Genomic DNA, 26,042 nt, shown 5'->3' with positions numbered 1-26,042 from the left:
GTCGGACACAGATGTCGCTCGGTAGTTTGCTAGACTAGATTCCACAGTGCCAGGCGTCTTTGTGTGGGGAGCTGTTGCCTCTCTAACTTACTGTTTGGGGTGTGTTTCCACGTAGAGGTGGAGACACGTGAGGCTTGGGTCTCCTGACCTGGCTGCGTAGGACAGAAAAACAAACCTCCCGATGTTGTAAATACAAAGCTGAAAAACTTTCCTCTGGCTGCTAAACCGCTGCCCATGGGAAGAACTCCTTTCGGTGGCTTTAGATCACCTCATCTCACATTGACTCCAGGCTGGGGAGCGCCCCCTCCCCCGAGGAGCTCCCCAGGGCCATCACAGGTCAGACCTGAGAAGTCAGGTACGCTTCTCCTGAACTTTTGGAAAGGCCGCGTGGCCCTGGCGAGTCACGTCATGCCGATTTTGTGTGTCTTTCAGACTGTGGAACTGGGAAATGTCCTGCTGTGGTGGAGTCTGGCTCCTTTTCAAACTCCTGAACAGTTGTAAAGGGCTCAGAAGTTGTTTGATCTCCCGAATGAGGGCATCTGGGATGTGCCGTGCGGTTGAGAGGCAAACTTGGCCTTAGTCTCTAGTCCTATTCTAGTACGGGGACCAGGGAAGGCCATGTTCATCATCTGTCTTCTGTCTGATCCTAGGAGACATGTGCTTGGGTATACGTCGGTCAAAGGCCAAGAATGAGGAAAATAGCTAATTAGTTCAGGGCAACAGAGCACAGCTGTCTTTGTACAGGGCCAGCCTAGCTCCAGCCAGTTAAAACCAGTGTAGGAAAGGAGGCACTTACCACGGGAAGCCTGGGGCGAATGGCAGGAGTTGAAGAATCAGACCCTCCTTTTCTCCAGAGGAGATGGTGCCACGTTCATGTATTTCCACGGGGAGAACATGTGAGCAGTTGCCCGTTAGGACATGGTGACCACCAGTCTCCCCTTTCAGGTTTCCAGATGCGTTCGTGACGTTCAGGGCCTTCCGGAGAAGGTTCCCCGAGGTGTCTGGGTACTGCCACTGTGCCGACAGCCAGGGGCGTGAACTGGCTGAGACAGGTGAGCCCAGGCTGAGGGGAGGAGTGGCACGCGCCTGGCCCGAGAGCTTCAGCCTCGTCACCTGCGGGCAGAGGTGGCAGTGTGGGTGTCCAAGAGGCGTGGCTAGCCCGCTTCCTTCCATCTATGGTGCTTGAATGGGGCTGCTCTGGCCCAGGTGGAGCCTTGTTGCACACAAGGGGGAGAGGCGCCCCCTTCTGGCAGAGGCAGCTCTGAGTTGGCAGGTGGAAGACAGGTTGGATTCTCGAGTCCTCACTCTCGTCAGTGCTGCTTGTGCTGTGAGCACCCTGGGCAGCCGTACAGGGCAGCCCTGACTCAGGGTACCTTGCAAGCCTCGTTCAGACCCAATGTGTAGTGACGCAGGTGGAGGCCCCGCCCCTCTTGATACCCATTAAAGCGGAAAGATGAGGACTTCCTTTCAGAGCGAGGCCGTGCCTTGAAACCCTTGCTGTCTTCGCTCAGGTGTGGAGCTGTTGCTCGATGAAATTTACGACACCATTTTCGCTGGCCTGGACCTCGCTTCCACCTTCGCCGAAACCACCCTGTACCGGATATTGCAGAGACGGTTCCTGGCAGTTCAGCTAGTGCTTTCTGGCAGGTTCCGATGTGAGTAATAAGTCGACAGCACGTGTGTGCACCTCTGCCAGGAGAAAAGCATTTGGGTTTTAGAGTCGCCATGGGCTCTGCGGGGCTGTTCCAGCCAAGGGTATGGGGTGGGGGCCGGGGACGTAAGTAAGTGCTCCCAGCAAACAATGCCGGCTGGGAGCACAGCGGGAGTGATTGACTTCTCTTTGCTGCATGGGTTTCCCACAGGCCCCACAAAATGTGAAGTGGAACGGTTTGCAGCAACCAACTTCGGCCACCCCCACGTTCCCAGCTGCCTCCGAAGCGGGGACTATGAGGCTGCGCAGTGCCAGAGGGAGGGGCCGTGCTGGTGTGTGGATGCGCAGGGAAAGGAGGTCGCCGGAACTCGGCGGCAGGACCAGCCGCCATCCTGCGGTGGGTCTTCTGTCGGGACTCTCACTCCGGGACCTGGGAACTCTGACACTCCACAGGCCCTTCGAGCTGGTCACGATGGAGAACACACTTCTCATCGTTAACTTCTAGCATGTATTTTGTCCTGTGTCAGACATAGTTTCTTCCTCAGGGAGCTCAGCCACTATCCAGGGCCTTGCAGACAAAGAAAAAGCAAGGAGGGTTAGGTTTCGATGTGCCCCGAGAGAAGTGCGGCCCAAAGCAAGGGGGGTGGATTCTGCCTCCTGGAGTGTATGAAGAGGGCATATTCGGGAGGGCTTCGTGGAAGAGGCCATGCTTGATTAGTGTTCTGAAACAAAGACGTTTCCTGGAGGAGAAAAATAAGGGTAGGTGAGCTCTCTAGAGAGCAGGAGGAACGACGTTTTTAGGATGTTGACAGTAGACTACATTGATTGGCTAATGGTCACTGGGTCTGCGAGAAGAATAGAGGGAAAAACTGCTGGGGCAAACTCAGGCTGGGGCTCTGAACTTGAACATGGGTGGGGGGAAGGCAAGACTAAGACATTGAGGTCTTTCACATGAAAGCGAAGGCTTAGGGGCCTCGTCCTGGGGGCAGGTGAGGATGTTGAGGGGATTTAAGCTGGTGAGCCCTGTGATGGGTTTTGTGAGTGAGTTTGGCGGGAAGATTCAAAGGAGCATTGAAGGTCAGTGCAATGTCCTGAACTGGGCTCAGGGATCATGTGACCTTCCTGCCGTAATAAGGTGACACAAAAGGAATGGCTCAGGACCCCAGAAATGTATTTCCTCCATGTCCTGAGGCCTACAAGTCCAAAATCAAGGTGTTCGTAGAGCCAGGCTCCCTCTGATGAAGCCTTGAGGGGATGTTCCTTCCCAGCCTCTTTCTAGCTTGCGGTGGCTGCCGACAGCCTTTGACACTCCTTGGCTTGTGGCCGCATCCCTCCAAGCTTTGCCTCCATCATCTGTGTCTGCCTCTGTGTCTCTGCTCTTCCTACGGCGACTCCCATTAGATAGGATTAGGAGCCCGCTCTACTCTAGTGTGAGCTCATCTTATCTAATTGCATCTACAATGACCCCATTTCCAAAGGAAGTCACATTCTGAGGTCCAGGAAGGGCAGGAATTTGGGGAGACACTCTTTAACCCAGTATAGGGAGCACATGCTGAGGAAAAAGCGGTGGGCTGAGGAGAGGGTGTGGGCTTGAGAAATGGTGCTAGGCGTTCCCACAGGACTCGATGTGGTCCTACCAGTAAGATTCGCAGGACGGAATCCAGGGGCCCTGCAGGCTTCCTTCTGGGGCAACCTGGGAGTGGGGCAGCAAGCCTTGGAACCAGTGGGGAATGCAGGTCCGTTTATAGCCTCAACATAGGTAGGCACAGGTATTCAGTCAACAAATCCTTAAGTCACATGATTTCCCCAACCTAACGTGTTGGGTATTCTGCACCGTTTGCTAGTATCTCTCTGCTAAGTGTGCGGATATAGGAAGAGAAAAATGTGAAGTTCTGTCTTGAAGGTGTTTACAATCGCGTTGTAGTTCTATTAGAACCTACGGAATATTGTACCCTCCAATTCTCAGGTGGACATGAAAAGCCACAGGCTTCCAAATTGAAACGAAGAGAGCGCCCACCTGTGCGGATCACGCATGTCTACTTTTTCTCTCTGGTACATGAGTCCTGTGTCTGTGGGAACAAATGCCACATGGCACCAGTAGCTGGGTTTTTTCCTGAGTGACACTGTGCACGAGTGGGAGGGGTCTGCCCTGCTTTGGGAAGGCAGCGCCCTGCGGCTCTTCCAGGCCCTCCCGTAGTGGCCTCTGAAGGGGGCCTGGCCTCGCGGAGGCGTGTGTGATGTGTTCTGGTGCGGCCCTTTCTCCCTCCCTCTGACCACACGTTCCCGTTCTTTCCATGTTGCCTGGTTACAGAGGAAGTTGGCTGACTTCCTGTTTGGCATCCATGTGGACCGAGGGAGAGAATTACTCTAAGAAGGTGGGGTGGCGGGCGGTCGAAAACCTCCAATAGTTACGGCCCACAGAGAGAAATGGAGCTTATTTACTTTCGCCTATGAACTGGGATGCTGGAATTTGAATTTAAGATAATTTTTCTTCATGTGACTACAGTTCTCCTGGGGTATTCGGATAGAATAACCGAACCATGTTGGGAGCTGAGTTGATCGCTATTTAATTAGTAGTTTCAGGGAAAGGTCAAGCCTGGAAGAATATGCTAAGTGTGTTTGCCAAATGTGTATCATTATATTATAGGAAATATCATATTTCCTATGGTAGATAATAACATTACATATTATAGCATAGAACAATATTTATTATAGGGAATACTAAAAGCATTGGAAGTATGCTTTTGATCCCCAAAGAGACTATAAACTAGTTAGCCAAGACCAGACAACCCACAAGGAAGACTTAGGCAGCCACACAAACGGCATATAATGAAGCACGAAAGGCCCTTGAGAATCCCAACAGGAGAATGCGGGGAAGCCACACTGCATTAACGAACAGGGACTGTGGGTGTCCCGGTCTCCTAAAGCTGCGGTGAGGCGCGGCCACACACTGGGTGGCAGGAAATGGCCGAGATGGCTCCTCTCCGAGTTCTAGGGGCTGCAAGTCTGAAACCAGCGTGTTGGCAGGGCTGCGCACTCTCTGCAGACTCGGGAAGACGCTTTCTCGCTCTGTCCCAGTCCTGGTGGTCGCCGGCGCTTCCTTATCCCCCAGCCTGTGCCCTCCTGTGGCTTCCTCCCTGTCTGCCTCTCCATGTCATCCATGGCCCTGGATGGACACCAGTCAGGACACCAGTCAGTGGGGGCAGGGTTCACTCTAATCCAATAGGACCTCACCTCAACTAATCACATCCGCCAAGACCCGATGTCCAACTCAGGTCTCATTCCGAAGTTCCAGTGGACATGAGTAGCGGGCAGGGGCGGGGTATGGGTGGGGGGGACACACCAGTGAACTGCAAGGTCAGTGCTGTGTGTGGTCAGGTGTTCAGAAAGGGGCCGATGTCGATGACCATGGCCTTGGACGGGGGCAGCACTAGTGAAAGCTAGGACAGGCAGTCATGTCCACTGGAAAACTCATTCCCCAAAGTGGCCTCTGAGGACATGGCTCCAAGTGAAAGCTAAATGAAAAAAAAAAGGGGGGGAGGGTTTTTTGATGTCTTACTACCAGACAGACCCGAGAGGCTGTCTCAGGGCTGCTTGTGACATTAAACCCCGTTTTCCTGTTTGTTCTGTCCGGCACAGCTGGGGACCAATCATGCACCTTGGAGCGGCGGCAGGCCCTGTCCCGACTCCACTTCGGGCCGTCGGGCTCCATTGGCCCACGCAGCTTCCCCCGGGCTCCTGGGGAAAGGCAGGCCTCTCGGGGAGCAGCTGGCCTGGCCACGCCCTGCCCACCCTGGATCCAGGAGCTCTTCGTGGACTCTGGGGTCCTCCGCCCCCTGGTCCAAGGGCAGAATCAGCAGTTCCCGGCCTCAGGGACTCTCCTCAAAGAAGCCATCCGAATGCTTTTTCCCTCCCGCGAGCTGGCTCGTCTCGCCCTTCAGTTCACCACCAACCCGAAGCGACTCCAGCAAAACCTCTTTGGAGGGGAGTTTTTGGTGAATGTTGGCCAGTTTAACTTGTCTGGAGCCCTTGGCACAAGAGGCACCTTTAACTTCAGTCAGTTTTTCCAGCAACTTGGTCTCCCAGGCTTCCGGAACCGGGGAGGACTTGTTGATTGGGCCACACCCCTCCCTGTGGGGTTGGATTTGAGTTCTGCCCCGGAGACCCCTGGAGCCACTCAGGAGGGTGGTGCTATGAATAAGCCAGTTGTGGGCAGCTTTGGCTTTGAAGTTGACTTACAAGAGAACCAAAATGCCCTGAGATCCCTTGCTACTCTCCTGGACCTTCCTGAGTTCCTCCTCTTCCTGCGACATGCGATTTCTGTGCCTGAAGACACAGCCAGGGATTTAGGCGACGTGGTGGAAATGGTGCTCAGCTCCCAGGGCTGTGAGCAGGTGCCTGGCAGCCTTTTTGTCCCGTCCTGCACGGCAGAGGGAAGCTACGAGGACGTCCAGTGTTATGCCGGGGAGTGCTGGTGTGTGGACTCCTGGGGCAGGGAGCTGCCCGGCTCGAGGGTCAGAGGCGGGCGGCCCAGGTGCCCCACGGAGTGTGAAAAGCAAAGGGCTCGGATGCAGAGCCTCTCGCGCAGCCAGCCTGTGGGGTCCAGCCTGTTTGTGCCTTCTTGTACCAGCCAGGGGAACTTCTTGCCTGTCCAGTGCTTCGACTCCATGTGCTACTGTGTGGACACCGAGGGCCAGGCCATCCCCGGAACTCAGAGTGGACCTGGGCAAGCCATGCAATGTGAGTCTGCTGGGTATTCGACCTACTAACTCGGATTCTCTTTGGGGAACACAAGGCATCACAGAGAGCAAGGCATTCAGTCATAGCTAGATTTCAAACTTCTATTCATGGCAAAATGTTCTGGTTAATTTAAGAATTGCCCAGAGAGGTCTCAGTCAGGTTAACCATTTTAAGGGGTGAATAGGCAGATGTATGCAGGCTCTGGGCTTTGGCGTGTGCATGTCTGCCGTGGTGACAACAGTGGGTCTCAGTGGCAGCACCCGCTCAGGGATGGGAGGCTCCCCGTGCTGACCGGGTGGCCTCTGTGGCTGCATAGGGTGTCGGGTGGCCTTTGGGCCATCAAGAGCTTCCATCTTGTTCTTCTGTGCTTTTAAACGCCCTGACCTGACTCGCGCATTCACTGTTCCCCCGCAGGCCCCACACCCTGTCAGTTGCAGGCCGAGCAAGCCTTCCTCCGGGCCGTGCGGGCCCTGGCCTCCAATTCCAGCAAGCCCTCCGCCCTCTCCGATATCTACACCCCCCAGTGCGGTGCCCGCGGGCAGTGGCGCCAGGTGCAATGCGACGGACCCCCGGAGCAGGCCTTCGAGTGGTACGAACGGTGGAGGGCTCACAACAGTGCCAGCCAGGAGCCGGCCGGTACCGAACTGCTCATGAAGCTCACGAGCTACCGAGAGGCAGCTTCCAAAGGCTTCCATCTCTTTCTTCAAAGTCTGTATGAGGCGGGCCAGCAGGGCATCTTCCCGGAGTTGGCGAGATACCCTTCTCTCCAAGATGTCCCGCTGGCAGTGTTGGAAGGGAACCGGACGCAGCCCGGAGGGGGTGTCTTCCTGGAGCCCTACCTCTTCTGGCAGATGCTCAGCGGCCAGCTCAGCCGGTACCCAGGGCCCTACTCAGACTTCAGCGCCCCTCTGGCACACTTTGACCTTCGGACCTGCTGGTGTGTGGACGAAGCTGGTCAGGAGCTGGAAGGAACCCGGACGGAGCCAAGCAAGGTCCCAGCGTGTAAGTTAAACCGTGTGAAGAATGGAATTTGTGCTCTTGAAGGAAGGGTGTCTGGTGGCAGGGTACTGAGTGCCAAAGCCGGACGGGAGTCTAGTAGTGGCCAGGTTCATCCCTTCAGCATGTATGGCGGAGCAAACCAAATGCATGCCAGCTTGGGCTGCTAAAAACAAATACCATGGACTGGGTGGCTGATCCCACAGACGTTTATTCCTCACAGTTCTGGAGGGCGGAAGTCCAAGACCAAGGTGCTGGCAGATTGGGTTGCTGGTGCCAGCCCTTGTTCCGGCTTGCAGGTAGCCACTGGCTTGCTGTGTAGCCTCATGGCAGGGAGAGAAAGAGCTCTGGTCTCTTCATCTCTGTGTACCCACCCGCGTGACCTCATCTTAACCTAGTCACCTCCCAAAGCTCCTGCCTTCAAATACTATGACACTGGGGGTTGGAGCTTCATGACACATATGTTTTGGGGGCACACAAACATTCGCCCATAACCCTGAGGGTCATAGAAGGGAAGCCATTTCCCCACGTCTGCGCAGACAGGGATTGATGAAGCTAATGGAGTTCTGTTTTATATTTTCATGTAATTATTCATACCAGGGCCTCAAATGTTAACTGGATGACTTCTGATTACAAAGCATTCTCTTAGGCCTGGTGAGGGCTCTCGGGGGAATATGGCCCGGCTCGTACCCTCTATGGCTAACGCGTCAGTCTCTCTCAGAAATCGGGTGCACGGTTTAGTTAACCAGCACCTGATGCGATGGTCTTGTTACTTACAAGACTGCCGCCAGGTGCCTGGGACCCTCAGGAAGTGCTCCTGCCTCTGTGTTGCCTTTATTTTGCTTGGGGGGAACTAATGAGGGAGTGGGAAGAGAGGTGCTGGAGGAGGTCTGCAAGTTCAGGTCTGTGACAGTGGACTTGAAGGAGAGCTGCGGTGTACGAGGCATAAACAGATGAGACAGATGGTGTCAAATCAAAATGCCTCCTTACCAAGTGGACACCCACCGCAGTGTCAAACCACAGGCAGCCAGATTCCACACGGTTATCAGCTCAGACTGCCCCGAGCCAGCACAGCTAGTATTACAGGTATTGTTACCGGTCCATTGAAATCTCCCCATCCATTCATGGCAATGTTCAGCATCGCCCACACCTTTCTGGATAATGTTAAAATTAATCAGACAGTTTCAGCATTAGCTGGAGTTTAGGCTTTAACAGCCAGGGTTTTTAGAATGTTTGGTAACACGAATGTGCAACAGGAGCTGCCATGCCCTGGGCGTTTGGAGTGGCCTACAGACCCCTCCACTGGATTCTCCATTAAGATGGCAAGTTCCAGAAAGAGGCTACCCCCAAAGTCAGCACACAGATGTCGGCTGTTGCAGGGGTTAGATCACATTGTCTGAGTGAATGTGCTTCGGGCAGTGCCTGCTGTGGAGTGGACATTCGCAATTACCCATCCTCTTCCAGGGGTCGGTCCTCCGTGAATCTCGAGTGAATGAAATTGTGGAGGCAGAACAGGAAGAGCAGTCTGGGTGGGAAGGAAACGGCTGAGGCAGACACGTCTGTGTGTGCATGTGTGCACACGTGTGCACGCTTCGAAGGGGCCGGGGAGCCACGTGTGCTGATGCACCCGTCTGCGGTGTCTTTACGCCCCCAGGTCCTGGCTCTTGTGAAGAAGCGAGGCTTCGGGCCCTGCGGTTCCTTAAGGACGCAGAAGAGGTGGTCTCGGCTTCCGACAACTCTTCGTTCCCTCTGGGGGAGAGTTTCCTAGCGGCCAAGGGCGTCCGGCTGACCAATGAGGAGCTTGCCCTTCCTCCACTCTCCCCACCCCGGGACACCTTCGTGGAGCGGTTTCTGAGTGGGGGCGACTACGCCTGGCGTCTGGCAGCCCAGTCCAGTGAGTGTCTCGCGAGTCCGTGTCTCCCCCCATCTCTCCCGGGAGCAGGAGCCGGGGCGGCTGCCCTTCTGTCACCCTCAGGGCTTTGCTGCCTCGGTTTCCCCAGGCCGGTGGGTTCCCGGGAAGAAAAGGCCGAGGTTTTGTAGGGCCAGTCCAAGCTGGGGCATGCATGGCTCTTCAAGATGCCCCCCAGCCCTCCGGTAGAGCCACTGGGGGCAAGTCTCCATCACAGAGGGCACCTGTGGCCCCCCCATGAAGCCAGACATGCTTGTTAACATGTGAGGCGCTCTAGCCCCAAGGCTCATACTCCCCTCACAGCCAGTTCCAAAGCTTCCATCCATTTCTAAGGGTTTAGGAGCACCCCGTGGGGGTGGGGAGCAGAGGAACCCTCCATACTGAGACGTTACTGGTTCGGGGCGCCTCCCACCTGTGAGCTCACCTAGAGCTGATACCGACTCCAAAAGACCAGCCCGTACCTGCGTGGGGCAGAGAAGCTGCTCAGAGAGCCCGCGGTGCTCTTGCCCGCAGTGGCAGCTCCAGGTCGCCAGGCACCTTCCCACCCCTGGCCGGGCGCTGACTAAGCTAAGTGGATCTGACTGCCCAACGGTTACCTGGGAGCGATGCTATAATCGCCGTCTGTGCTTCTTCTCAAAACACGGAAACAGGTTAAGTCTCGGGCCCAGGCTGACCCAGTGAGTAGCTAGCATAGCCTGGTCGTGCAGCGTGGTCTGCCCTGAGCCTCTGTGCCCTGCCCGGCCACTGCCCAGCCGAGACCTGTCTCACCCCAGAGCCCCTGCTTGTGCTCTGCTGCCTGCAGCTGCTCTGGCCCGGGAACCCGTGCCAACTTGAGAGGGACAAAAGATCCCTGTCTGCCTGAAGTCCCCATCCTTTTTCAAATGATCTCAGCTGACTTCTTGTCTGGAGTTTTCTGGTCTTAGGTGACAGACAGCAAAGCAGTCACCTCTGGCACTGTCTGAGCCAAGACAGACAGCTGTGGGCTGGCACACCCCGCTCGCCCCGTCCTGAGAGGTCTGCTGCCATGGGGGTGGGTCCATTCCCTTCGCTCCCTTAACCCCACCCAAGGTGAATGCCTCCCATGTGCCAGCTCTGTGCCCTGCTCCCCCCATCACCTGTCATCACTTTTGGAGGACAAAGCATTGCGCCTTGTCTTATTCATCTGGTTATCCTGGGCCTGGCAGACCGCAGGAGCCCAGCAAATGTTGCTTTGCCATCTGTCCTGCTTCCGCCCTCCCCTCTTTCTTTCTCTGCTCCTTGAAGGCCTGAGGACTTTCGCTTTGGGCGAGAAACCAGTTCTTTTGCATTGGGTGCATGGACAGGATTTGATGTTTATAAAGGGTGGGATTTTGCCCTGGGAGCTGTGACCACTTTGGTTACTGGGGGGCATGTAGGGAAGGGGACGGGAAGCTGTTGGAGCCACAGAGATTTATTCGTTGAGTGGCGGTGATGGCATTTTCCACCGAAGTCGAGCTAAGGGCGCTCCCCTTCACTTAGCCGCGTGCCTGAGTTGCCACGCGTGGTGCTGTAGACCAAGAAGAAGTGTCTGCCGAAAAGGAGCAGAATGGCTCATTTTCCCAGGATCCCTCAGGATGGGGAGCGGCGTCTCTTCTGTTGCAGAGGAGAGGAATCTTTGGGTGTAGACCTCCAGGTCCCTGGGAGTCTGAGGACTGGAGCCCCAGGACAAGGAGGGACTGAGGGACCAAAGTGTCTTTGGCCAACAGAACATGGTAGCAGTGTCCCCGGGTGAGGCGGGTGTGGGCGGAAACGTCCATAGCTGTACCTGGCATGGGCTTGGTGCTTAGCTTTTTTGATATAAACACACACTTACCCTGTTAAGTGTTAGACCCACTTCACAGATGGGGAATCTTGGGCTCAGAGAGGTTGGCAAATTGCTCACGATCACAGAGCCAAGAGATGCTGTGCCAGGAATCGGGCAGAAGCTTGTGGGACTCCTGAGTCCTGTCCCCTGGGCCCAGCGGGCCCTGGTCTCCTCCAATGGGCAGTGACCAGGGCGGCGGGGGTTCTGAGCTTGGTGAGCTCTCTGCTCCGGGAGCCATGAGGCTTATTGCCGAAAGGGGGCGAGGTGGGAGAGCCCCCCGTGTGAGGCGGGGCTGCCTGGGATGTGGCCGTTCCCCTTGCCCTGCTCTCATGCAAGCACATCTTTCCTTTTGCTCACCAAGTATTTCTACAACCAGGCAGACACTACTCCATGTGCAAAATAAACTTGAATCTTTGCACCAAAGGGTGTAAAGGCTGCCATGGAAGAGACAGGCCGGAACAAAATGGCAGACACGATGTCCAGTGTGTCCCCAGTGGAGGACGCTGTGGGGGGAAGCCAGCAGGACCGGGGGATGTGGGGACGAGGACAGGGCATGGCGATCAGCTGGGTGACTCTCTGCAAATTGTGAAGGTTCCTCACTGAGCCCGTTCCCTCACCTTGGGGTGCAGGTTCCAACCTCAGGGAGCTGATTGAGGAAGAGAAGGTGTCACGGAGAACCAAGTCTGAGGGGGGCAAAGACCCAATTTAGAAGAGTTTGGCGGAGGGCAAGAGGGCGGTGCACACAGACGTGCTTCTGTGTTCCGTGTGTGACCCCCCACCCCTCTGGGCGGTGAGACCGCGGGGAAGCCGCTCTCACCCATGAAATGGGGAGATGCCGCTTCTCTCGGGGCGTGGTTGTGAGGGCTCAGGAGCTTCAGTTGGGCCTGGACATCGTGCATGTTAAAGAGTCATGTCTGTCGCTGCTGTGACCTCATGTACTGAAGGCGTGCCATTGATCTGAGTGACTTCATGTGGGAGTCACAGAGAGAGGGCTGCCACGCCCTCAAACTTCAGCCCACATTTCTAGTTTCGGGGACAGCCTGGTGAGTGCCTGGCCACTGCTCGAGGCACCGCTGTCTCTTTTTGGGTGGAAGCGTCTGTGTCACCTCTGCGTGCCGGTGCAGGGGTGTGTGTGACTCTTCTCGGTGGCGCAGCCCGTGCCGTGGAGCTGTCCCCGTCAGGGGCTCACCTCTGCCCCTCTGTCTCCGACTGCAGCCTTCGACTTCTATGAGAGCCGCCGCCTCTCCCCGGGGGACTCCTCTCCAGTGTCCCTTCCTCGGCCCAGCCCCTATGTGCCCCGGTGCGACGCCTCTGGAGGCTGGGAGCCCGTACAGTGCCACGCGGGGACTGGTGAGGGGGCTGGGCACCCGTGGGAGGCCGGGGGTTGCGCCCCCTTTTCATTTAGTGGAAAGAGCCCTGCACTAGGGCAAGGGAGCTGGACTTCAGGGCCCTGTTTGGTAGCCGGTAGCAGATCCCCTAGTTTCTCTGGCCTCTGGGTGGCTCACCTGTATAAGGGGAGCAGTGACCTTCTACCAGCCTGCAGGTCAAGTGGATGATTACTGGGGGGCTTGGGGTGCTAAGGCCTGTGACTGAGCAGTGTCGGCCAGGGGGACAGGTGGGGGACTGTTCCGGTCCTGCTAGGAATTCGAAGATGGATAGTGGTTTGTGGGACACCAGGGGATGAGCCCTGTGCACGTCCCGAACTCTGGCCGTGGTTCTTTTCTAGGGTACTGCTGGTGTGTGGATGGGAAGGGGCAGTACGTCCCCGCCTCGCTGACAGCCCGCTCCCCCGAGGCCCCGAAGTGTAAGTGATACAGACCCCCCCCCCCAGGCCCGGTGGAGGGCACTCAGGGCTGGTGGTGCCCACTGTTGTTACCCAACCAGTGGAGGCTCCGTGGGCCCCCGCCTTGTGCAGCCAGACCACGCTTTCCCACGTCCCCAGGCCTGGAAGACCCCTCACAGACCTTGGTCCTTCCTAGTTTCTGGGGTGGGGGGGGAGAGCAAGGGGAGTGGACGGGCCCTGGGCTTCCCTACAGACTCCATTCCTGGGCAGTTCCATCCCCTCCTGCGGTTCCACCCACCGCTCACCTCTGTTCTACAGCGGGGCCTCTCCCTGGTTTCTGACGCAGGAAATAGGCCACCTACTTTGCATCTCACGGGTGATGCATTCATAGGGATTGTTGTCCTGAACCTCAGCCCGCTTCTCCCAGGAGGTTCCAGCGCTCCGTGAGGGCACCTCCATCCACCCAGAGGCACGGCTCGGACTCTCAGCCAGCCCGGCTCTCCGCTCTGCCTTGGACCTACGCTAGGCTGCTAAGAGCGTCTCTCTCTGTCTCTTCCATAGGCCCCACCACCTGTGAGAGATCTCGAGCTAGCGCGCTGCTTTCCGGTTGGAAACAGGCTGGATCCCAAGGAGATCCTTCGCCAAGAGACCTCTTCATCCCAGCCTGCCTGGAGGTAAGGCCCTGGAGGCCCAGGCAGGCTGTGGAGGGAGTCAGAACTTGCTCCCCGTGGGGCAAGGATGAATTTTCTATTCAGTAAATTTGTTTTTGTTAAAAACTCACAGGGACCAGGTCTGGATTTTTGTCTTAGTCCTGGCAGAGTCTGCCGAGTGACCTGGGACAATTTACTTATCTTCTCTGCGCGTCCGTTTTCTAGAAATCGTGTGATCAGACCACATTTTCACCCTGCCTGGTGCTGGGATTGTTTTGAGGGCCCAAGGAAGTACCGGTCATGAAGACTCAGAAAAATTGTTTTCTGGCAAAGTCGAATGCACATTATATCTCAGTTTCTCAACATCCATGGAAGATGTTACTATATGGCCCTCCTCAGCTCCCTGAGCGACTGTAATAATTCAGGGCAGGAGCGTATTTTGGGAGAGAAAGCTCCTAGAGAAAGGAATCATGCTGGACTCTGAACCACTGACGTGCCGAGTAAAGCCCCTGGGCCTGTTTCCTCACCCTAAAACAGTCTGGTAGGAGCAGCACCGCCTGCTCTGCCCAGCCCCCAGGGGCTTTATGAAGCCAGGCGAGGTCCCTAGAACTGGGTACCCGTGGCCCCACCTCACAGGCTTGTTCCACCGTCAGTGCCGGTAATGTGTAGAGAGGGTCTGGATTAGGGTCGAGCCTCCCCCACACCGCCTCCAGCTGTGTGCAGAAGTTTATCCGGAAGGAATATTCTGTCACTGGTAGTTTTGGAAGGGACATTCTTGCCATCTGCTCACCGGCCTGGGGGCAGCACCAGCACCTTCCCCAGGGTGACTCGACCTTGGCTTTGTCCCAGACAGGAGAGTTTGCCAGGCTGCAGGTGTCGGAGGCTGGCGTCTGGTGTGTGGACCAGGCCTCTGGGGAGGGCACCGTGCCCAGCACAAACGGCAGTGCCCAGTGTGAGTAGTCGCCCCTCCCCCTGTGCCCCTGGCTCCTCCCGTGCACGGGGCCTGGGTGTGGCGTCCCAGGAGATGGCTGCCTGTCCCAGCTCTGCCACTTCCAGAGCTGTGGCAGCTTCTGCCCTCACTGTGCCTCAGTCTTCTCATCTGTAAAACAGGAGCAATATTCCCCAGCCTCAGTGGGTTCTTGGGAGAAGTGCACATGGCAGGGAGCCAGGAAGTGCTTGTAACCTAGAAGCACAAGCTGGTGCTGGCCCCAGTTAAGATGTGCACTCTGGGATGTGCCTTTGCTGGGTGACCAGATGAACAGCACTGGTGACACAGAAGGCCCCTGCCAGGTCCTTCAGCTCCAAGCCTGGCCCTGCAGTCTGGTTTCCACGGTGCCATCCAGATGCTGTCCTTCAAGTGCAAATGTGCTGATGTCTGTCCTCTGCCTGAGAGCCGGCCCCACGCCCCGTGGTCCCGAGGGCCAGGCCCACGCTGCTCACTACCTTCTGTGCGTGCGTGGCTCCCGTATCTCCTGTCTCTTCTCTCACCGTTCAGGATCCGGGGGTGATAAGCTCTAGTCAGGCTTTTTAGGAGGGCGACACTCTTCTTCCTGGGCCTTCTTGTATTGTGGTTCTGCCCCTGCAATCTTTCCACCCCTCCCCACCCTCCCTGGCTGATTCTTAGTCCCCGCAGGCCTCTTGTCCTGAGTTTGGGGCCTTCCTATGGGCCCTTAAACTGCATTTGTTGCTCTTATCACTCCAAACTATAGTTGCTCGCTTATTTGTTTATATATATATATATATATATATATATATATATATATATATATATATATATATATATATATATATATATTTTTTTTTTAATGAGTTTATTTGTGCTGAACTGATGACGTGCTCTGGGAAGCAAGATCTCAAATGCTTCCGGTTGCTCACATGTTAAATCTCCCTGCAGATTCTGAGCTCCTTGAGGGCAGGCTGTGCGTGTGTGTGTGTGTGTGTGTGTGGTGGGGTGCACAGCAGAGTGAGGCCCACCCTTTGCCCTGCCTGAGGTCAGCACCCCAGCGGGAGGCAGCGCAGACCCAGGAGGACCCTGCACGCAGGTGGCGGTGGGTGGTGCCTGTGGGGGGTGGGGGCTCTGGGGCCTCAGTGGGCAAAGACTCCATCGGGCTTCTCTTTGTGTCCAGGCCTGGGCCTCTGCGACTCACTCCAGACCGGTGTCCTCTCCAGGAGAGTTGGTCCAGGCGACACCCTGGCCTGTGGGGCAGGGGACGGAGGCCTTTACCCTGTGCAGTGTGATCCGGCCCAGGGCAGCTGCTGGTGTGTCCTGGGCAGCGGAGAGGAGGTGCCTGGGACCCGCGTGGCTGGGAGCCAGCCGGCCTGTGAGAGTAAGCCATGGGCCCTGCTCATCTGTTCCTTCACTCAGGCTGGGGGTGTGGGGTGCGGGGGGTGGGACTCCACAGAGCAGGACAGTGGGGTGGGGGACGGGATGATTCCAACGAGGTTGAAACTGGTGTCTTCTTCCTGCAAGAGCTCAGCCCTGGAGCTGAAACTGAGGAGAGGCCCTGTGGGTATCCCCAAGCTGGCACCCAGGAAGCTCAGGCTGGTCTGCCGGGGGCTTCCAGGTCCTGGTCTCCCAATGTCAAGGGGGAAGGAGGGGCCCGAGAGCACATTCTCAGTGGGGAGGTGTCTATGTCAGCCTGGGCTGTGGGAATTTGGGCAGGTGTTGACTTGTTTATTCTTATTTCTAGTTTAAAAACTATTTGGATATCAAATATTAAACTGTGTCCTAGGAGTATGTATTAGAATATTGAAATAGATTATTATGTGTTCAAATCTATTATTTAACGATCAGTTACTGGCTTTTTATTTCTATCTACTCAAGTCACAGGGCCTTATAATCATTTAAAAATTCATCTGAGCGAGCAGGGTAGACTCCGAATTTCCTTTCAGGATGTAAATAAGGACATTGCAGAGCATTTCCTACAAATCGGGGTGTTGGGTCTGGCGGTGTTGAGAGCTGCTAAATGAAGTGATTCTGGCTCTGTCGGAAGCAGCCTGCTTCTGTTGCTCTTGTGCTCATCATGGTTCTTAAATTTTGCCATCCTCCTCAGGTCAACCTTTTGGAACTGCAGAGACAGCTGATTAAGTCTAGTGATTTATACGTGGAGAGAGAATCTCCTGTATTCGTAAACTTGCATTTGTGTTTGTAAAGACAAAGTGCAAGTCTTGGTGGGGGTGCTTCTCCCTCCAGTCCACCTGCCTCACCCCCCCGCCCCCCCAGCCTGTGACGTGCCCGCAGTCTCACGGCCCAGCTTTTCTCCCAAGCCCTGCTTTGCCCCCTTCTGTGCGGGGCCACGGTCAGGGCAGGACCCTGTCACGCTCACCTCTGTGCCCTTGGCAGCTGCCACCATGCAGGGCACACAGCAGGTGCTCGGTGGGTGTTTACGAGAGGGACTCCCTGCCGTGTGCTTCCGAGGGAAGTGGTACCAGCCCCGGGATGGAAACAGTCCATTGCTCAATTCCCAGGGCCCCCGAGAGCAGACTGATATGTCTCCTTCAGGAGCAGGCCTGGGAGCGCAGCTCTTTCAGGGGCCGGTCAGCCCCTGTGTGGCTGGTCCTGCAGGGTGCCATGATCATAGCTCACGGGTGCAGAGATTCACCTGCCAGCAGGTGCTTTTCCCATCCCTGATCCCATGCAGGTAAGTGGATAGGACAGTCCCATGGTTTTACAGATGGCAGACCTGGGGCTTAGAGGCTCACGTGCATGTCCCAAGGCACACAGCTAGGAGCAGCCAGCATTAACATGAGCCCCCCCAAGGCTCCTCCTTCGGGCCTCCTGCCGAGTGTGGTGGAGACAGCTCAGAGGTGGGAGCCAGCCAGCCAGACTGGGATGTCAGCTCTCCTCCTTCCTACTGAGTGGCCTCGGATGAGTCCCTTAACCTCTCTGGATCTCAGTTCCCCACTCTGTGAAATGAGCATGCGGGATCATAGCGATTTCTTAGAGTCACTGTTAGGGTGGACTCAGACAGTCTCTGTAAACTGCACAGCCCAGTGGCACCGCACACAGCCTCTGTCTGGGGTCACCCGTGGTTCTCCACTTGCTGCTGTGGGCCGTGGGGCAGAGGAAGTAGCCTCTCGTGCTTCAGCGCCTGAGTCTGTGGGACAAGGGGTCTCCTCCAAGGGCAACTACACAAACACCCACATCCTAAAATTGTCACTGTGGGCAACAATGCATTCTCCCTTTGTTGTTAATAATAATGATGACAACTGACATTTATTGGGTATTTATTATGTTTCAGCAACTCTTCTAAGTTCCCTGCATGCCTTAATTAATTTTGAGTCACTCCATTCTTAGGAGGTAGGCATTCTCGCTATCCTCACCGTTTTCGGGGTGAGGAAACTGAGTCACAGAGAAGTTAATTAACTTGCTCTAGGGCTCTCAGCTGGTACATGATTGAGCCAGGATTCAAAGCCTGGCAGACTGGCCCCAGGCCCCACGGTTGACTCTGTGTAAGAACCAACTCAGCCCCCTGCAAATCACAATGCAAACTCTCGGCCAGAGGCTATCGTTCTCATTAGAAAGAAGTCAAGGCTGCACCTTGGAGTTCAAACTGAGTCATTATCCATCTTTGAGGCCCCCAAGTCCCTGTGAATCACATGTGAGTTTCAGATCACAGGGTCAGACATAAACAGGCAGGGAGGCTGTGCCCCAGAGTCAGATAATTAACTGAACCTCTAGTCAGGTGAGACATCATCCTGCTGAGTGTGTCTCCTCTTTAATTTACCCATTCATCCGCTTGTTTCACCCACATTCACGGTCTGCATTATGCTGTGGTCTGGGTGAGCAGGGGAAAGCCACCCTCTTCTCTCTGTGGCTCTGTGCAGTGGGGAGACTGTGGGCAGTGATTGGACTCTTGACTCATTGACAACGTGGAGAGTGATGCCGGCTGGCTGGAGAGCTTGGAGAAGGGAGACCGAGGAAGGCCTAGGAGAACCCCAGAAGGTGTTAGAAAGCTGGGGGTATCTGGCTGATAACAGGATCCACAAAGCATCCTCTATGCAGATGAGCAGGCAGAGGGAGGCGCATGAGGTGTGCAGCGAAGAGCTGTTCGGGGAAAGACAGCCATTCCTGGGGGCAGAGGGGCCCGGGACACAGGGGAGCAGGGAGAGAAGGCCAGGTCAGCCGGCACCCGGGGCACGGAGGGTTGACGTCCAGCTTCGCTACAATTCCTCTGCTGGGAGTGGGAGCCTGATTGGACGAGGAAGGTACCCAATGGTCCAAAGAAAAGGTGAAGGGAGTGCAGTGGAGATGCAGAGAAGTTGAGAACCGGGCAGCCACAGTGTCTGCTGGTGCCCGGGCAGAGGGGACTGTCCAAGAGGGCTGTGGTGTTTCTGGCCTGGGACAGCTAGGTGGTGGGCGGGGCTGTATGTGCATTGAGTGCCAGATACTGAAGCAGGGGCAGGCGTGGGGGGGGGGCAGCAGTGAGTTGTGACTTGTTGTCCTTGAGGTGGAGAGGACTGGTTGGTGATTGGATCTGAGATGAGAAGAAGCTGAGAGGTCTGAGCCGCAGATAAGATCTGAGAGTCACCCTTGATGCAGGGTGTGTTGAAGCTGAGTGAGGATGGGCTCCTCCAAGAAGAGGGCAGGGAGGGAGGGAGCAGGCCCAGGCCAGGTTCTGAGGAGCCCTTCATGTCTGTGGGTAGGGAAGAGGAGGACAGAGAAAGGGGTGCTCAGCCCCCCGCGCTGGGCAGAGGCCCACAGCCGGCCCTCGCTCCTTCCTCCAGGCCCGCAGTGCCCGCTGCCGTTCAATGCATCGGACGTGGCTGATGGAGTGGTCCTGTGTGAGCGAGCCTCCGGCCCAGAAGGGGCTGCCGTCCAGCTGTGCCAGCTGCTGTGCCGCCAGGGCTCCCAGAGTGTGTTCCCAGCAGGGCCACTGGTGTGTAGCCCCGAGAGGAGACGCTGGCTGTCCCAACCGCCTCATCCCCGGGCCTGCCAGCGTGAGTGGCCTTGCATTTCCCATACCTGTATAGCCTTTCCATGTGGGCTGGGTGGCCTCTGGGGCAGGAGAGAGGGCCTGGTAGAGCATTTCTAGAAGGAGCCGGTGTGCTTCGCAGACCCCTTTGCAGCTTCTCTGCAGCCGCCTGCTCCTTGGAGAACTGCCATCATTTCATGTACCGCTGGGATGTCTTGGACAGAGGACTGTGTTCACAGGCAGGTGCTCCAGTGGCCGTATTAGTTATTCTGGTGTTGACAGGCTCCAAGCCGCTTGCCTGGCATTTGAGTGTGACTCTTCCACACAAGCTGCTCCCTCCCCCAGGTGCATCTGGAGCTCCGGGGCTGGTGCCTGGCAGAGCTGTGGGCCTGTGCCCTGTTTGAATATCGGCAGGGCTCCTGCCCCGCCACAGCACATGTCCACGTGCACTGGCTGGGAGGCAGCCCCGGGCTCCGACTGCGTCTGCCTGGGCAAAGGCTGGCATCGTGACTCAGCCAGGCAAGGCAGGGGCGGGCGCTGGGGCTGGCTCACAGCTCTGAGTGGCTGTCAGAGTGTCAAAGGACACTGTTTGTTGCAAAGCATTCTGGGATAGAGAAGGCTATCCAGAAAAAATCCAAATGTGATGTGGACACATAAAGTGGGTTGTCGCCCTGACTATGACAGAATGGCCTGCGCCGAAATCCAGAGCAGGCTGGTCACAAGTAGACTTTCATTAGAGCAAGGGACTTGGGAGGAGAAGGTGTGGGTCTCAAACCCCAAAAGCCGAGGGCAGGGCTGCTCGGAACAGGTGCGGGGGGCACTGAACAACCCCGGCAGGCCTTTCCTACGGGCTGTGGTGTCTGCTCTTAACTGGCAAAACCACACAGCCTTGCACTGTTGGAATGCAAGACAGTATGGAAGCTTTTCCCAGAAGAATGCCAGGACCCCCAGTATGGAAAGCAGCCTGTCTGGAGACTGAGGCGGGCTGCGCTGGCTGTGAGTGCTGAGAAATTTCAGAACCAGCTGTCAGGCTCCGAGGATGACAGTGCAACATGGCAGTGCTTGCGTGTTCCAAACTAAATGAAGGAGGGTCATTTTTGCAGGGGAAAAAAACAAACAAGGAACAGCAAAGGGTCCCGCAGGGCTGTCACCTGTGCCTGCTGACATCTGACACTCCCCGCAGGGCTGCAGCTGTGGCAGGCCCTGCAGACCCAGGCACAGTTCCAGCTCCGGCTCCCGCCGGGCAAGATGTGCAGTGCGGACTATGCGGGCTTGCTGTTGGCGTTCCAGGTCTTCATCCTAGATGAGCTCACAGCCCGAGGCTTCTGCCAGATCCAGGTAGGTGCCTGGCGTTCCCCATGGCGGGCGCTGGGCCTCAGCTCAGGGGCGTGGTGTCAGAAACCCTCAGTGCTCAAATGAACCTAGAGTTCGATACCCGTTCATTTCACCAGTGGACAAACTGAGGCCCAGGATGAGAAAGTAGCTCGGCCAAGGCCAACTGTGCAGTGGCAGAGGTGGAGTCTGAAGCCATCTCATCCCCGGCCATTCTTGCTACATGAAGATGTCAAACTAGATGTGTGCTACGCACTTCTTGTGTGCCAGGCACTGTGCGCCCCTTGGCATGGATGGGTTCACGCGGGCTTCAGAGTGACCCTGTTATTGCTGCTTTGTGGATCGGGGGAGTGAAGGCGAGAGGGTTAAGTGATTGTCCAGGGGCAGAGGGCTGGGAAATGGCAGAGCTGTGATGCCACAGAGTGCAGCCACCGCCCATGGAAAAAGAGCCTGGGAACGCGGGGCAGGGCGCTAGAGGTGCCCACTCTCTGTGCCGCCAGGACAGACACGTTTCTTGGCGGACCCGTGAGAAGGCACCCGGGGCCCTCCCAGTGCAGAGGTCGGCGCACGCCAGCTGGGAAGACGTGGAACCACAAACAGTGCACGTCAGGCTTTTCGCTGTGTAACAGGCACGGGTGGTTTGAAGCTGCCAGAATTCACAGAGCGAGTGTTCAAAAGTCACTCAACTCAGTGATTCCTCATTCTGCTCACAGTTTGCTAATTCACTGGAGCAACTCGTGCTCAGCACCCAATGCTAAGAATTTTGCAGAACATACATTTTCACACAAGCAAGCTGGAGAGTGTTGATTCTAAAACAAACAGAAACATATATTGTCCCCTTTGCTCCAAAGAAATGCACTTGGCACCCATCCTGGCGCTCCCCTTGATCACTGAGCCCAGCAGGGGGGTGGTGTGTGGGGGACTGTACTTTCCTTATCTCTCATCGGTCCAGTGCGCAGTTCAGTGGGCACCACTGTCCCCGTGTCTACAGAGTTCACTGAAGGCCGTAGAGAGTGTCGCCCAAGATCACACGTTGCTCAGTCCGTCCAGGTCCGTCCAGGCTCTTTGACACCGGATGAGAAGCAGAAAGACTTGGGACACATCGGGGAGGTGGGGGGACACATCGGGACACACCAGGGCTGCCTGGATGGCTTACTTAGTAGACACTGCACTGTGGGGAAAGGGAACATCAGGGGAAGTAGGGCTTGGGCTCCAGGGCTGGGTGTCGACACGGTGCTGCCATTTACCGGGATGAGGAAATTAAACCCCGCCCAGCGAGGGGCGACATACCCCGGAATCCCCAGACCTGACAGAGGAGCCCGCTGAGGACATGGGTGAGAAGGCAGCGGGGCAGGGGCCGGGTGGCGGGGGCTTCCAGAGACAGGTGTCAGCGTGTGACAGTGAGACAGAGGGCCTCTCAGGTCAGGGCAGGTGTTACTCAGAGGCCAGAGATGATGCACAGGCTTTCAGGTCGGATGGGTCTGGTTCAGAGTCTGGTTCCCCCACTTCCTTCCTGTGTGACCGGGGCCTTGAGTGGCCTTGCTGACCATCACGTCAGCCGCCTGTGCAGTGAGGCCAGGAGCACCTACCTACCCTGGAGGTCGGATTAAGTGAGATACTACGGGCAGGCAAAGCCCTTGCTTGGTACACTCCGCCGAGAGGTTGAGGTCACAGGTTCTGGGTTAGCAGGAGTTCGAATCCCAGCTGCACCATCTGTTGGCTGTGTGCCTGTTGGCAGTTCCTCATCTGTAGTGGGCAGCGATGATACTCCTGATGCCGCGGATCGTCTCAGAGACTAAACTAGCTCATGTGTTCAAAGCACTCCGACCGGGGCTGACTGACGGAGAATGCTCAGGACGGAGCCCATTGCCAGGCAGGCGCTTAGCCGTCTCCCATCCAGGGAATGACGGCGTGAACGTCACCTTCGTCCTGGGTGTGGTGTGGCATGTGGCAGGGAGTATGGCCCACGTGGTGCCAGTCTGGGCGTGGTGCGCCGTGCCGAGGATGTCCTGAAGCACAGGCTGCCCCCCAGAGCCGTCGCCAGGTGCCCAGAGCGCCCCCTCTCCAGGGTGAGCTGGTGTGGCACTCTGGGCCCATCGCCACCCACCCACCTGCCCGTCCCGAGGGAGCCTTGCTGTGACAGACACTCGGGCACTGGAGGTGGCCACACCCAGGTTGGGAGGAGAAGCCAGGCTGGATGGCCACAGCAGAAGAGCCCGTGGGTGCTACGGCATGTGAGGAGGACGGGCTGTGTCCCTCCCGCTGGGTGTACCTGTCGTGAGGATGTTTGCCAAGTTGGCTGACGTTGTTTCGTCCTTGAACTATGGTACCACGTATTTGGAGCTTCCGGGCTTTTGAAGCACAGGGCACTCAGTTCTCACTCTACTGATGTCTGTAAGCTGTGTGACCAAGGCAGGTTATTCACCTTCTCTGAGCCTCGTGTTTTTCAGGTGGGGTAAAGAGGGTTAATAATGCTTCATGCCCTGAGGGGGTCGCAGGCAGGGAGGACTAAAGGAAGTGCCGGTTAGTTGACAGACTGGCCCCCATGCGGAAGGCAAGGAGAGAGGGCAAGGACAGGGGAAGAGAGTGAGGCTGCTCCGGGTTGGGAGGTGATGGTGTCCATTAGCAGGGGACTCACGTACCTGGCTTGTCTGGGGCGGCAGCAAGATGGGTAGGCCTCCATACCTCCCGCCAGAATCTTCAGTTTATGCAGAGACCTTCATGGGGTCAGTCTCGTCCACCTCAAGGCTGCGTCCTTGAAACAGCCTCCCCTGTGGGGACGGCGGGCAGAGCGCACGTCCCAAGGCTGGGGGAGGGGTGTGGAGCCTCTGATGGTCTGGGTGCAGCTGGCAGGTGGCCCCACGGTCACGCCCTCTCGATGACCTCCTCCAGCAGCAGCGTGAATGGAGTCTGGGGTCTGCCACGGGCTCAGGAAAGCTGGCTCCCTCCCGTGTTCCTGAACTGAAGGCAGCTGTCCCCGCAGGTGCCGACTTTCGGGACCCCCATTTCCATTCCCGTCTGCGACGACTCTGCGGTGAGGGTGGAATGTCTGACCAGGGAGCGTTTAGGAGTGAACGTCACGTGGAAATTGCGATTGGAGGATGTCCCATCAGCCTCTCTGCCTGATCTGCACGACGTTGGTATGTGTCCTGCCTTGCTGCCCTACAGAAGCTACGTAGGGTCCCTGAGTCCAGTTTCCTCTTCAGGCAGGTGGGGCCGGCGAACGCATGATGCCTTCCTGTGAGCGTCTGCTGAGGGTTACCCACCTGGCCCTCGGGGGGAGCGCAGTACGGGGCAGTCTGCAAAAGCCAGCAGATTTCTGGTGGACAGCTCACTAGAGTTAAATCACGTGGCCTGATTGTGTTTCTGTGGATGTCTTCTAATTCCCCTCCTGATTTTCGGGGCACAGAGAGGGGTGTAGGTGTGAAGAAAGGGTGGGAGGGAGGGGATGGTGGGGAAGAGTATCTGCTGGTCGTCGCCCATGTCCTGCCCACATTGGGTGGTGAACCCTCTGTGACCGCTCTCACCACTGACCTCGCTGCCCAAGCAGGGCGGCTGCGATACAGACAAACCGAGGGAGGAGAAAGGTCTGCGGAGAAGCCGGGTGGAGTTTGTGGTACCCGAGGGTCGGACTAGCTGGAGCTCACCTTTGTCCCGTGAGGGGAGCTCCTGGAAAAGGTGGCCAGGGGGTCACCTGAAGGTCGATTGCGTCCGCCGCCCCACCCCCAAGCATGAGGAATTAAGGGTTCCCTTGTCTTCCTCTGCAAAGAGTCCGGGTAACTTGGGTTTGTTTGGAGCTTCAAAGGGCAGAGGTGTTGCCTGCTAGTCAGGCCTGGCTCAGCCTGCTGCGAATGCTCCTTGCAGGCTGGGGCCCTCCCAGCCCCAGCCGTGGGGCTCATGCTCCCTCTTCCTGGGAAGCCCCTGCCGTGAGGCGGCTGGAGGCCGGCTCAGCAAACACGGACGGAAGGCTCCGTCCTCTCCTGGGTGGCCCCGTCACAGGTTCTCTCTTGTCACTGTCAACAACAGCGAGGGGGGCGTTTCCATCTTGGCGCTGAGGGAAGGAGGCTCAGAGATGGTGCGCCTTAGATTAGTGACTGAAGTCGTGATGTCCTGTGCCAGTAGGGATCACATGGCACATGCGAGTTGGAGGGCTAGTCGGGCTTCTGGCTCTGTGTGACCTCGTGCCAGTCGTCCTTTTCTGTGGGCCTCAGTTTCCCCTTCTGTGCAGTGGAGCACTGGATGATGCCTGTGTCTCCTCTTGGTGTGCATGCTCCGGGTGGCTCTGTCCCTGCGTCCTCCTGGGCCCCTGCAGAGAACAGTGAGATGACACTGCTGCCCACCCTGTGTCTTTCAGAGGAAGCCTTAGTGGGCAAGGCTCTGGCTGGGCGCTTCGCAGACCTGATCCAAAGTGGGATGTTCCAGCTCCATCTGGATTCCAAGACGTTCCCCGCAGACACCTCCGTTCGCTTCCTCCAAGGGGACGGCTTTGGCACCTCTCCCAGGGCACAATATGGGTGCTTGGAAGGATTCCACCTCCTCTCAGCCACCAGCAATGCTACTCAGGACCCACTGGGGTGCGGTAGGTCCACCCTCCTCCCTGGACCGCTGTTGTTGAGCCGTGTGAGTCCGTGGGAAAGGCCACTGGGGCTCTCAGAGTGTGGGCAGACAGAGGGGAGGATTGTTCATTTATGTGTTTGAAAGTTGTTCAGTCCTCCGCCACACGTGGGCAGGTTGTCACCACCCCGTAGGCAGCAGCTGAGACTAGAGGTGCAGATGGCAGGACAGAAGGAAGGACCCGATGACTGAAGTGATCCCTTCCCCTTGGTTCATGATCAGCCTGGACCCTGGGGTCTGGGCTGTGCCGTCTTTGTGGCAAAGGCAGGGCCTAACCCTGTGTGCTCCATGAGATTTCTTAGTCTGGTTGTGGCAACGTATTGCTCACTACCACCCCCAGAGGGCCATCGATGAGCCCTGAACTTGACCACTCAGGAGACTGCTCCTGGTGGAAGCTGACGAGGGTTGTCCTTGGCCTTGCATGTCAGTAGCCTTGGAAGCTGTCTTCGCTAGAATGCAGCTGCAAATTCCTTGAATGGGAGATGTGTGAATTTCCTGTTGCTACCACTTCAAACCACCACAAACTTAGTGGCTTCAAACAACATGCTTTCACGATTTTATAGTTCTGCAGGTTTCTACTCTGACCTGGGTCTCACTGGGCTGATATCAAGGTGTCAGCTGGGCGGCCCT

The 26,042-nt window shown here is 56.8% G+C and overlaps 1 protein-coding gene across 1 annotated transcript in view; it reads left to right on the top strand.

Annotated features, from left to right (window-relative positions):
• The window catches only part of TG (thyroglobulin), a 200,039-nt gene that overhangs the window by 9,695 nt on the left and 164,302 nt on the right, over positions 1-26,042 (top strand). The window contains exons 6-20 of the mRNA XM_037166661.2: positions 946-1,052; positions 1,512-1,655; positions 1,863-2,048; positions 5,291-6,391; positions 6,806-7,393; positions 9,042-9,281; positions 12,334-12,468; positions 12,845-12,922; positions 13,463-13,575; positions 14,401-14,503; positions 15,678-15,878; positions 19,279-19,491; positions 20,650-20,804; positions 23,782-23,938; positions 25,153-25,377. Coding sequence (XP_037022556.2) covers positions 946-1,052; positions 1,512-1,655; positions 1,863-2,048; positions 5,291-6,391; positions 6,806-7,393; positions 9,042-9,281; positions 12,334-12,468; positions 12,845-12,922; positions 13,463-13,575; positions 14,401-14,503; positions 15,678-15,878; positions 19,279-19,491; positions 20,650-20,804; positions 23,782-23,938; positions 25,153-25,377 — 3,746 coding nt within the window. The remainder of the gene's footprint in view (positions 1-945; positions 1,053-1,511; positions 1,656-1,862; positions 2,049-5,290; positions 6,392-6,805; positions 7,394-9,041; positions 9,282-12,333; positions 12,469-12,844; positions 12,923-13,462; positions 13,576-14,400; positions 14,504-15,677; positions 15,879-19,278; positions 19,492-20,649; positions 20,805-23,781; positions 23,939-25,152; positions 25,378-26,042) is intronic.

Source organism: Artibeus jamaicensis, unplaced genomic scaffold (assembly GCF_021234435.1).
Source record: "Artibeus jamaicensis isolate MK-2021 breed Jamaican fruit bat unplaced genomic scaffold, CSHL_Jam_final scaffold_916, whole genome shotgun sequence".
Classification (NCBI taxonomy): domain Eukaryota; kingdom Metazoa; phylum Chordata; class Mammalia; order Chiroptera; family Phyllostomidae; genus Artibeus; species Artibeus jamaicensis.
This window is presented reverse-complemented; position numbering and strand designations above follow the sequence as displayed.